The sequence below is a fragment of the Caloenas nicobarica genome, chromosome Z (assembly GCF_036013445.1).
Source record: "Caloenas nicobarica isolate bCalNic1 chromosome Z, bCalNic1.hap1, whole genome shotgun sequence".
NCBI lineage: Eukaryota > Metazoa > Chordata > Aves > Columbiformes > Columbidae > Caloenas > Caloenas nicobarica.
This window is the reverse complement of record NC_088284.1, coordinates 52,236,049-52,248,386: the sequence shown is the minus strand read 5'-3', so window position 1 is coordinate 52,248,386 and position 12,338 is coordinate 52,236,049. Positions and strand designations below refer to the sequence as shown.

Below are 12,338 nucleotides of genomic sequence, written 5' to 3'. Positions count from 1 at the left end.
AGATTGCAGCTCAGTGTGGTCTGTACTCACCCGTTTGACTGCCTTGATTGGAGTAAGCTGGACTTCAACAACAGGCCCCAGCTCAGTTTAAGGAAGCAATCCTCGCTGTCTCTCAAGCATTAGTCACTGGTTCCCAGATCAGACGCAGCACTTCAGAGTAACCATGTGAATGAGTGTAGTATGTGCTCACATTATCTGCCAGGCATGCTAAGTTGGTGTTTTGCAGCTGACATCAGCATGCCAGCTTAAGTGCATTACCACATAGATATGATCCGCATCTATTGCATCACATATCATATGAATTAAGGTCCCATGACCAAAAACATTAGTCTCTGACCTATCCTGTACAATTTTAGTTGCTCCTTACTGGCTTAGGTGAGTGCTGGACTGGCTTATATGCAGATATAAGACATAATGACATCATACTAGTGCAGGCTCAGGGTGGTACTGATTATGCAGGCTAACTGATATTCAGTTTCAATTCTTTGTCTATTAGGCAAATTGATAAACTCCAAGGAAAAAAAGTCTGGATTTTCTTCTCAAATAGCTAGTCTAAATTTCATGATATAGCTATTGTAATCTAAATTTTCATTTGAATATTTTTTTTTCCATTGGAGAGGGAGAGGAACTAGGGACAAAAGAGGAAAAAAATATTGAACTGACTATTCTTTGCATGCTTTTTTTAAAAATAAAAGACAGGTCTGACATTTTCAGACATGTCTGAAATGTTTAAATTTAGGGTTGAATTTCACCAAATCAGTAACTAAAGCAAAACCACAAAATGCTATCTGTCACCTTACTGTCTGCCTTCAGCTTTGCAATTTGCAAGCAGCTTTATCTGTCTACATGCGGCTGCTAGACTGTGTTATTTCTTGTACTCGTTTCCTTTCTCAGTCTGGTTGTGTGTGTAGTGGCAGTGAAAAATGGGTGAACATCCACATTTGGGAACAAAAAGCATCTGGTGTTCGATATCATGGAGGCACCAGGGCAGTGCTGTCATGTAAAATACGTGTTGGAATAGGTAAGCACGACTAACGCATATGCACTTGAGCAACTCACAGAGAGCTGTTTTTGACTAAGTGTGGGAGGATCTTAGTCTTTTACGCTTGTGATATACACATTCTGTGCTGCAGTGGATATATCAGAAACCCCTTCATGACTGAACGAGGTTCCTAGTACTTGTGAAGACAAACAATGCTTACAAAACCCTTCCAGCGTGTCAATGTGATGCTGCTCGCTTGCAGCAGAAGTGACTGCACACATCTCTTGACCTCCTCAGAGCTCCTGATGGAAAACCTACTGCTCAGGGACCTGAGGTGGCTTTTGGGTACTCTCTGGGGGTTGCTGTAAATTGCTGCATGTGGATTGCATCCACTTCATTGGCCTTTTTCCTGTGTCTTACATAACTTCAGAAACAGTCAGATATACTGTTACAAAAGTGTTCCTAATTAAAAACATTGGCATTAAATGTAAAAGAACAATATATTCTTATCAGGCCAGCTTTTCTTGGATCTTATTCCCCTGTCACACTGGCATGGAGTAGGCATAAGCTGCACTGATGTGGGTAGCCATGACTAAGTTAGCAAATTTAATAGATCTGGTTTTCAGAATTGGGAAGTCTGGCATTTCTCTGTTTCAATAGGCTGCTGCAGAACTATGAACTACTGTGCTTTTTATGTAAGTGTCAACAGGTTCAGGTCCTATTTGATCTTTTTCACCAGAGATAATGTTTGACTTGGGCAGAGAATAGCAGGAAATAAATGCACACAGAAGAAAGAGACCAGTCTGCAAAGGAAAAAGCAGCTACAACTTTATTATTTTTCAGCATTGCTTTCATAATGAAAAACAAAACAAAACCAAGCACTGGAAGAAACAATTGCTTTTTGGGTTGATTTATATGAAAAGAGACTGATTCTACATTCCCTCCAATTTTCAATAACCAAAGAACATTTTGCAAGGTTTTAATTGTTTTAATACTTCATGGAATAACAACATTTTTATGATAATGTGGTTTTTTTCTGTGGGAGAATGTCACTATGAAAAGGCGGGAACATTCTGTAAAATTTTGTGTTTTTAATGAAATGTTGTTTTAAAAGGATAAAAAAAGCATTTATATTAAGTCAAAATGTTTTAATTTTTGTTTTCTTTTGAAATTTATCAATTGTATTCCTATCTACTTCTTCAGTGTAAACAAAGATGCAAGGTAAAATTCCACCTGGCTCAATATTGTTAGAGAAAAATAGTTGTTTACATTTATGACTCTTCTCTTGCTTATCAAAGAAATTAACTGAAGAGATAACAAGTACATTTTCATCAGCAGTGTAGTATTTAAACAATCAGACATATAGGTAAACAGAAGACACTATTATTACCCTGTCTTTTGTTACTCCTCCCTGTACTTTACCTGGCCTAAAAGAAGACGAAATGCAGCAAGTGTCTGGATTAGTGCACACCAGGTATGGCAAGCAACACCTTGCAAAGCATTCCTGTGCTGTTATGATGAACTGATTCACTGCCTTTTATTTCAGACTCCCTTTCATAGTCACTTGCTCTGACATTTCTCAGACTGGTTCATAACAACCTCAGTAGTCTTACTTCCCCCATGAAAGTCAAAATCCTTTCTTCTGCTCATTTAACGATTAAGATCTGTAAATTTTCTTATATGTTGATCAGGAAAGCTCATTCTTTTTTTTTCCTGATTTCATTAAAGAATACATTTCTCCTTCTGTCGAGCTGATCAGACTAATCCTTAATTCCCTTCACTGTGGCTCATCAAGACAGGCAGAACATCTTCTATCTGCATTAAGCCAGACTCTGTGAGCTCTGTAAATGGAAATGCGCAATTTTGCATGCAGCTGTCTGAATGTATTATTCCTATTAAACAAGCGATCCTCTTTCCTAGAAATATGTTGTTGTCGCTTGGAAATGCAGAGTTACATAAGAAAGTCCTACTGCATTGCAGTAATAATATATCATGGAGAATTAAGGGTGTCTGCTTCTCATCTATCCCTTTGCATTTTTTTCAAGATCATGTACTTTGGCCTTATTCTTGCACTGAATTTCAGTAGGACTTTATTAGTAGCTCTGGTAAGCAGCCTGGAAAATGGCCAGATTCTGACCTTTTGCTTGTCCAGCAGCATAACTGCTGTTTTACAGGTGCATGAAGAAGGTCAGAGTCAGGCCTGATGCTTTCTGTTTTTTCACAGTAACTTCAACCTACGGTTTTATCTGGTGAGGGAAGAGCTTCGATGGGCAGCAGCGTCATCTGTCCTTTCTGTGTTTTTGTGTGCGCCTGGATCTGCCTTGCTCGGCCTTCCAGCTGCAGAGTCCATTCGTGGCGGAGCCTGCAAAGGGAGGACAAGCGCTTAGCAAGCACTGAGCCAAATCCTTCAAATGTACCCATGGCTTTTCAGCAGGGTTGAAGCTTTCCTCTCTTTCATCACCACAGCACTTGTCCTGTATTTATTTACCATCTACACATATCTCTGGCTTGCTAGATTGGGAATGCAGGGGAGAAAGGGATAGTGCTGATGCTATCAGTGGTTGACATTGCTGGATTCCTAACGGGTCAAACAACTGCTGAAATACTGTCAGTGTGAAGATCTCTGTTTTTTCCTCTGGGGTATTCTCAAAGCCACATAGAAGTACTGTCTATCCAGTAAGGTCATTTGATGCGTAAATTAAAAAATACAATTACGGCCTACGAGCCCCCAAGTTTACTGTAAACTGCTGTGGAAAAGAGCAAGCACAACTCTAAATACATCAATTTTGGTTTACTCTGAAGAAAATAAAAAGGAAAAAAAAGTAACCATTTTGTACCCAAAATCTCTGAAGACCTTGTATGTGTTTAATGTGAGGAATTGATGTCACATGCAAGAGGAGCCACATAGCTTCAAGATACAAGTATAGTAGAGAGAAAAGAGCAAATCACTAGGGACCACTGCAAGATACTGTTGGCTGGGTCATTTTCCAAAGGAAATAGTGTTATGAAATGCCTGAATCAGCAATGCTATAAGATTAGATACCATATAGTAATGCCAAATACATAATGGAATATATGGATTTTTATATTACATTCAGTGTGTTAAAAAGAACAGCAGCCAGCAATTTCATCTGAGAATAACTTAGCGGTAGCTGTTTCATATGAAAATGTTTGGCTTCTGAGTTTGCTTTCTGATTGTGTTTTAAACCTGTTGTGGCTTCACAATTCTCCTGTGTGTGTAGTTAAACCTCAAAAAACCAGTTCAACTAGTTAGCAAAAATTTGCTATTGAAAGCACGGTTGTTTCTTGTCAACTAGTGTCCTAGGTGTCACAGAGGGAGCACTTGCCTCTACTTAAAGCCACCTAATTCTCCCAGGTGCCACTTACATGAGGTAGTGGACCTGTAGATTTTGCAATCAAACTGTCTATTACCTCCTGAAAGCACCTTTTTTTTCAAATTAGAGAACACTTTGTGAATAATTTGGGTTTTGGTCAAGGACCTTGCTTGGGTCTATTTCAGTTAAGACATATTAACTGTGTAAATTCAGGCATATTCAAAGTTCTTTCACTACATTCTTTTTCTATTCAGAGAAGACCTGTTGAAAGTTTTTAACATTTCTAACTTTGTGAAGTCAAAAATATTATCTACACCCCTAGTTACAACTGGTTTGCAATATCTTCTTGTGGTAGTTTTTTTGTGAAGCTAGGGTGACAAAGGTTTCCAGTGCAGCTAAACACTTTCCTAGGTTTTATTATACAAGTTTCCTCTCCAGTAACTTGGTGATTTTGTTTTGGGAGTGTTACTGACTAGCTTGAGTAGGATACTGAGAGCAGGACTGTCTATATCTGACTCTGTTGGGACACACGGCCTTCCTGCCCAGATTTTGATTTCCTCATCTTTAAACTTATGATAGTATCTTCCTCCTTGAGCACTAGGGTCAGAATACCTGGAATTTTTCTTAAAGAAACAGATCCTTCCCAGCACATGCCAGTTTGTTGAAGTAAAATTAATTTATGTGAATGTCCCAGTTTTGAGGAAAGTCGATGGAGGAAACTTTTGTCAACTTCAACAGGAAAGCCCATCAGAAAAATGCAAGAGGCACAGGTATTTCTCATCCTCTTTCTCCATTGATTATTAATCAGTGGATTCACTTAGTGTGTGGGGGACTCTGGTTCAAACTCCTGAGGTGCAACAGGTTGAGCAACTATTTGAAACAGCCTATGACACTTGTGCAGAGTATCTATGCCACAGTCACAGCTCTTTCTGAGAAGTGCCTCTTGTTTTATACTGTTTTGGAAAAAAAGATAATACATTTGAATTATGTGTTGTATAGCAGGAATGCTTATGAAATGTATTTAACGGGACAAGAAAATCTTATTTTACCATTTCTATTTTTGGGCTTATATGATGCAAAAGGCTGTTAAACATCATAAAGATGCCATGGATTTGTTTATGCTACACATTAAATGAATGATCTGCCTGTCTCTTTAATGTAATACTATTTTATTTATTTGTGTAGCTGTACCAGTTCCAGGTAAAAATCCTGATATTTTCTGTCGGTCACAAGCCATAGTGCCAAAGTGCTTTATTTTCATGTGGCTGTGATCCAAGGCCTCTGAAGAATGCTCATGAGGTTCAGAGGTGAGGGGTGTCTGAGTTTCCATGCAGAAGAGCCATGGAAATACGAGACAAGCAGCTGTGAGAGGAAAAGTGCCAAAGATCCAGAACACAATCTGTGCTATGAATAAAGCAGTACAATAACAGGTTACCTTATTTTGAAGCATGTGATGACATGCCTTGCTGTCTTGTGCAAAAGAAAAAATACCACTTACTTGTTCAGGGCGCTTTTGCTTAACCTAGACTTTTCACCTTCTCGTTGCTTAGTTTGCTGTTCGATGATTTTTTCCCAGAAGTTCTTCAGCTCTTCTGCATCACGGCCACCCATCTTGTGGCATCTAAAGTTGGTATTTTTGCTCATTTTCTGAAAAGCAATTTAGAGGTCAGAGCAGTCAGGAGTGTAAACTGAGGCAGATTCTGTGTCGCTTAGCCCCTTGCATTTTCTTTCTCATGAAGTACTATTGAAATAGAATATGTCACCTGAGAAGAAGAGGTAGCTGATGCTTACTCTGCCTTGAAGCAAAATTATAAGGCGTTGAAACAGGCCTTGGGTGGTAGTTAAGTGGTATACCTATATTTTTGCTCCTGACTGATGACTACTCACGGCACAGCTCACTGAAATATTGTGGACGCCTCAATATGTGAGAGATTTTAAGTGGTTTTGGAAGAACTTGGAAGCATACTTTCAAATATAGTGCCATTGTTACTGAAGTTCACACGAAATGTTGTGAAGGGCTTTCCCTTTTTCTGCTTCCTGCAGTTTTAAAAGATACCATAAATGGTTGTTACCTAAGGGAAATATGTTGCTCTTAAATGATTCCTTTTACTACTCCAAATTATATCAAGTACAAAATATGCAGGGGAATTATAAATCTGAAGTTGAAGCACACAGAGTACAAAGCCCTGGGGAGCTTGTTATGGCCTTGTTCTTTAATTTATCAAAATTCAGTCTTAAATACTGTTAAAAGTAGTGCTTGTTAAAACATAGAGATGAGTTCCAATAAATGTGAAACAGGACAGAAATCAGGTGAATTTCTCCTTGCTAAATGCATAGTATTCAAACTTGGAGGCTTTTAAAAATTGCAGCATGTAACTGAGGCACTTGCTAATATTACCAAATACACATTGTTTAACAGATCTAAATGGTACTTTGAAAAGTTAAGTTCTATTGTTTATTCCAAAAAGAAATAATCAGAAAAATTGCATCATATACTATATTTGTTGCTGCCCAAATATTGCTTTGCTATGATGTTAAATAAGGTACCAACAATGCATTATACTTCTACCCCAACTGTGAAGCAGGATTTCCTGCATCAATCTCCTCCACTAAGCCCCTCCAGCAAGCGGTGGGATGATGCAAGAAAGAAAAAATCTCCTCAAAATCATGTTTCTGAGTGTTCCATGGCTAGATCAGTACATAATTTGAGGGCTGTATGAAATCCCTTTGCTTCCCTGTCTTCCTCTATGTTCTGCTGTCACTAGATACTTTTGCCAGCCGTCCACTCTGTAATGCTGATGAATTAATGCCTCATAGACCCTGATATGTACTTGTGAGTCTGCTTCATAGACAACATCATACTTTATGAACTATCCTTGATAAATACTACGAAGACTATGCTCATGTAGGCCAATCTGATGAAACCTTTGATTTCTGCAATGCTGTCAGCAGAAGATCAGAGAAAAAGAAAAGGACAGTTAGATACAACACAATGAAGGCAGACATGTAATGTCTTCCTATCAAATACTGTATTTTAAACTCATGAAGTTTTAAAAGGGCACATAAGTAAGATCTTGACATCTTCCTAGATTGAATATTTTATGATTTGGCATAATTTTCACAGACCTGTTTTTTAGAAAGATCAATAATATCAAATAATTTTGCCAAACTCAGTGCTAAGTCTGACTGGACTGAAAAAAATGCTTAACAAAAAGAAAAATGCCACTTCCAGATGCAGTAGTTTTCCACAGGAAAGTTGAGTTGCTTAAAGACTGGTACAGCCCAATTGGACTAGTAAGTGTGAACTGATCAGTCCATATAATATCTGTGATGGAGTATCAGACATGCTTGGGTGGTTAGGATACTGGCCCTCTCCACAGCAAGTCAGCAAGAACTGCAATATCACCAACACAATCAGATATTTTCCTCTGAGGCAAACAAGTTTTCTGGTGTTTCCCTTGCTGTGGACTGCAGATGCTGTAGATGTAGCACAGCAGGATGTAGCAAGAGTCATTACTGTGCTGTGGATATAGCAGTTCTACTACCACCTTTTGCTAAAAGTGCTTTGCTTATCAGTGATGTGGTCTAAATGGGAATACATGTGATATTTTAATGATCTTTTGTCTCACTTTGAGGCCCCTAAATAACAGTTTCATTTAAGGCTTCATCTCACAAAAAACTATGAATGTCACAGACACACTAGCACATGCCCTATCTGTATCTTAATTCTATTGGCATTGAGCAGTGTTAGAATAAATGCTCTGGTAATAGCTTGCTACAGCGAGTGATGGAATATGATTATTTCATCATTCCAAGACCAGCAGGTCACCAGGGTCTTTGCACCATTTAAAGGCTCTTCTATGAGTAGTAGCTGCCCACTTGACACTCTTCAGATAATTATCCCGTTGCCTCAGATGCCAAGTGCAAGCTGCTGACAAAATGTCTGAGTAGGTTTGCCCTCCAAACCTTATCATACTTTGCCTCATGTAAGAGTCTGCCATAACACATTAACCTTTCATTAGAGATTAAGTTTTTATGATTATTAAACTTCTACTAGATGCTATTTAAGTTGTACAAAGAGGACCTCCAGTCTTCATATGAGGTCTAAATTGGTTAGATTTTTGGGGGCCATGTGAGGGTTTTGGCTGCCTTAAATCTTGTCTGCTTCACTCAGAGGAACAAGCTGTGGTCAGACAGGTTCCCCAGAGATGGAGGTACTTCTGCATATGTTAGTCTGGCATGTCTATGGGACTTTTTGCAAGCCAAGAACATTTGACTTGATAAAGTTCACAGGAATGTCAGTGGCAGTGAATATTTCACACGGTATTGCCGCAGTCCTTGCTAAAACATTCTTGATGTAAGACTTTTGAAGATGGTGCTGTCTGGCATTATTAGCCAGTATCTCTTGTGCTATTATGTGTGAAAGCATCCTTTCTCTGAGCCTGGCATTACAACATCCATGCATACAGATTAGAGTTCATGTATACCATGTAATACCTTCTTTTTTTCTAATTGAAAGATTCTACTTGGGAGCTTGGTTTGGATTTCTGACTAATTCTCTAGGTTTGTTTTCTTTTTATCAAACAAATTCTTCATCACTGCTCCAGAAAATATCTTTTTTTGTTGTTCTTGTTGTTAATAGATTTTCTGTTTTCTTTTTTGATGTCCCAATAACGTAAATTGGAGTTACACTAACAAATGGACTTAATTCTGGCAAACTTGTTCTTGATTCTTTTCCTCAGGTATCTCAGGGTTCAGAAACTAGTAGGACAGTTATATTTCTCTTCAAGTAGAAAGCACACTTTCTTAGAGTCACTCCATCAGTTTTACCTGGGTGGTAAGTGAGCAAGGAAAAGAGGTTCTTACTAATGGCAGGTTGTTTTAACAAGTTTTTCCATGGATATGAAAGTGAAATAAGCAACAACAACACTTCCATGGTTCACAATTATTTGTTCTGAGACTTGAGTCAGTGTAAATATTGTTTATGGACTGAAAATATATGTTATGAAACTTTCTGCAGTACATTTCCCATTCAGGGCTACTAAAATGTGCACAACACTGGTGCAAGGCAGAGTCTCTTATTAAATCTTCAACTAAGAGAGCTGAGGAGGGACTATTTTTCTACGGGTTGTGCAGTCCTACCTGCCCATTTAAAGTATAGTTGACTTCTTTTTTTGGGAGACAAGGTGATAAATCAACATTAAAATAAAGATAAAACTAGATCTTGGCTAAAGTGGCTTATGTATTTGATAGCTCTGAAACTTAACTGTCAGAAAAATGTCTATGCATGCATGAAAGAGTTTTTTACAGCATTCATTTATGGGAATTAATTTATGTGTAACAAATTATTAATTTATTGGGAATGTCCACAAGAAGAAGTAATAGTAGATAAAATTAACAGCACTGTAAAAGAAAAATCTCCTACATTTGTAATCAAACCATAAATCACATTGCCATGCAGCAATCTGTAAGACAGCAAATCACTCATGAAATGCAGATAGCATCTACATGCAGCATGTTGCTTTAAACTCTTTGAGCTGCTGTCTCAGAGCATATTTAAAGGAGGTTCAAAGCATGAATGATGAGTAGTTTTTCCTCAACAGATCTTTCCAGTCCAAGGGAGAAGAAATTTTGCTTCTAGTTGAGTTATTATATTCACAACTTTTATTCACTGCTACAAAATTAATATAGAAACAGGTAGTGGTACAACCTTCTGTATTTTAATCCCGTCTGCAGGCTGAATGTGTTAAATTAGTGTCTTTCCAAATGCTCTGATCTTAGCCTTTTCCTGGTCTACCCAGTTTGAATTATTGTAATCTCAGATAACCTCCACTGAGGTACAAAAAGGGGTTTGAACAAGTATCTAATCCAAGGAATTTATCTTCTACACACTTTGGACTCTTGCTGGAGAAAGTTTTTGGTCATAAATGGCACTTGATGTTTTGAATAGAAGAGCTATTTTTAGTAATCGTTATCAAAACTAAACAAACAAAAGAGGACAATATTGTCTGAAACTTCAGGAGGCAATTTTTTTCCCTTTTTCAGTCTTTCTTTTTAATACATATCTTGAGCTAGCCATTGTCTTCAAAATTCAGTATTTTATATAGAGAGATAATACTTGTACATACAATGAGATTCTCCGAAAATCTTTTACTTTTTAGTAAGAAATGTTTTAGTGCATTCAGCAAAGATGTTAACTGAACATATCTTGTGAAAAATGTCAAAGTAACTTTTAATCCAAATGATCCATAAAATGTTTAGCTAATAAAAAGAAACCAATCTCTCTCTTTTTTTTTTTTTTTTGGTCTTACTAGACCAAATTTATTTATTTTATTTCCAAAATATTTGCTGAAAGAACAAAACATTGAACAAGAATGTTTTTTATGTATTTAAAAATATTTCCTTTCTAAAAAGTGGAGTTAGGGCTAATTTTTATACTTTCAATGAATTTGAGGATTCAGCCAATTTTAATGTTGAACTTGAGCATGTTTCTGAAAGAATTTCCACAGTCACTTCAGAGCTTTTTTAAGACCATTGTAAACAATGGAAATATTATCTTTGACTTCAACAGGACTCAGTCCCTTGGGTCATATCATGAGTATGAGCTATTTTATCTTTGTCAGGCCACTAATTAGTCTCCTATTCCTTTTGCCCTTCACTGGAGTTTGTTTGCCTAAGCATAGAACATTTTCCAGCATTATAAAATTATTACAGTACAGTACATAAGTTCAAAACCTGTTTATGGTTTATGTTCTAAAAAGTTTTAAATTACTCTGATTAATGCATCATTAGGATGAATAACCCCTTACACGTTCATTTTATGGGGGTTTTGCTTTCAGCTGAAGTATGTGTAATACAGAAGTTCTAGTAACACAAAAAACAGACACAGGAAAAAATACCAGGTTAATAGCTGAAGTTAAGATTAGAGTAAAATAAAACAAAGGCAGAATGCCTCTGATATTTTATAAAACAGACAGGAATCAGATTATCTTCCAATGAGGTATACCATAATATACAGAATTCAAGGTCATGGAGGGAAGATGAAGAAAACATTATTCAAATTCACATTATTTTTAAACAGTAAAATAATTGTATATGCATGTATTTCTAGGCAAGATAGGAAGAGAAAATCTTATTTTGGCCAAAATACAAGAATATAAATTCTTACTTTGATTGTATAGCAGCTTCCTCTTCTGTCAAAGTATGGATTTCTTGAGTGATTACTGAATAGTGTCAGTTTTACCTCTGAGTTCCCCTTTTCAAGAGGACTCCAACTGCCAGGAATAACTGATGAAATCTTTTCATCCGTCACTCATTTTTTTTGGGAGTGATGACATCTGCTATTATGAATTATTTTAATGGCAGGGGGAAAAAACCCAAACCCACAGTTTCATTTCGTGAAGTCTGCAACACACCAAGTGGAATGACCAGTCAGTTCCAGGGCACAAACTCTGAATGCCGCATTTGATCTGTGCTATAATTTTTGGCAGGTGCCTCTGATGTCATAACTTGGCTCTGGATAAACAGTTATTCTTTGACAAGTGCAGATCACTGGAACATAACTTCCATATGACTTGCAAGAATTCAGTACTGTCCTCTCCAAGAAAACTGATAGATGTGAAGAGAACATGCTGAATAACACAGCTTGTCTCAGGATTGTGCTACTGAGTGACTGGCAGATAAATAGATTTCTTTTTCGCCCCTTTTGAAGTGTTGGTCTGTAAGAGCACCTGGTAGGCTACATGACAGAATCCAGCTAAGCTGTTAATACGCTGGATAGCACAGGAATCTGAACTCAGCCAGCTGCAAGCTGGAATCATAGCGTATATAATTTGTTACAGAATTTAGCACTTCCACTTCTTGGACAGATTCTTCTTCTCTCCACTGATGCCACTAGATGAACAGAAAACCACAGAGAAGTAAGGTGCTACTTACTCTGACAAAGGGAGAGAAGACAGAGAATGACTTCCTGCTCTTACCTATTATTATTAACCCGACTGCATAACCCCTCTGATAATTTG

General features: G+C 37.4%; 1 protein-coding gene across 1 annotated transcript; it reads right to left on the bottom strand.

The window, feature by feature from the left end:
* Positions 1 to 1,786: 1,786 nt before the first annotated feature.
* On the bottom strand, positions 1,787 to 11,608 carry LOC136001753 (protein FAM240B-like). Its single transcript, XM_065656378.1, has 3 exons — positions 11,486 to 11,608; positions 5,816 to 5,964; positions 1,787 to 3,344 (listed from the first exon to the last, which is right to left on the bottom strand). Exons 2-3 carry the CDS (start codon positions 5,959 to 5,961, stop codon positions 3,212 to 3,214), a joined length of 279 nt encoding a protein of 92 aa, XP_065512450.1. The 5' UTR covers positions 5,962 to 5,964; positions 11,486 to 11,608; the 3' UTR covers positions 1,787 to 3,211.
* Between the last annotated feature and the right edge of the window lie 730 nt (positions 11,609 to 12,338).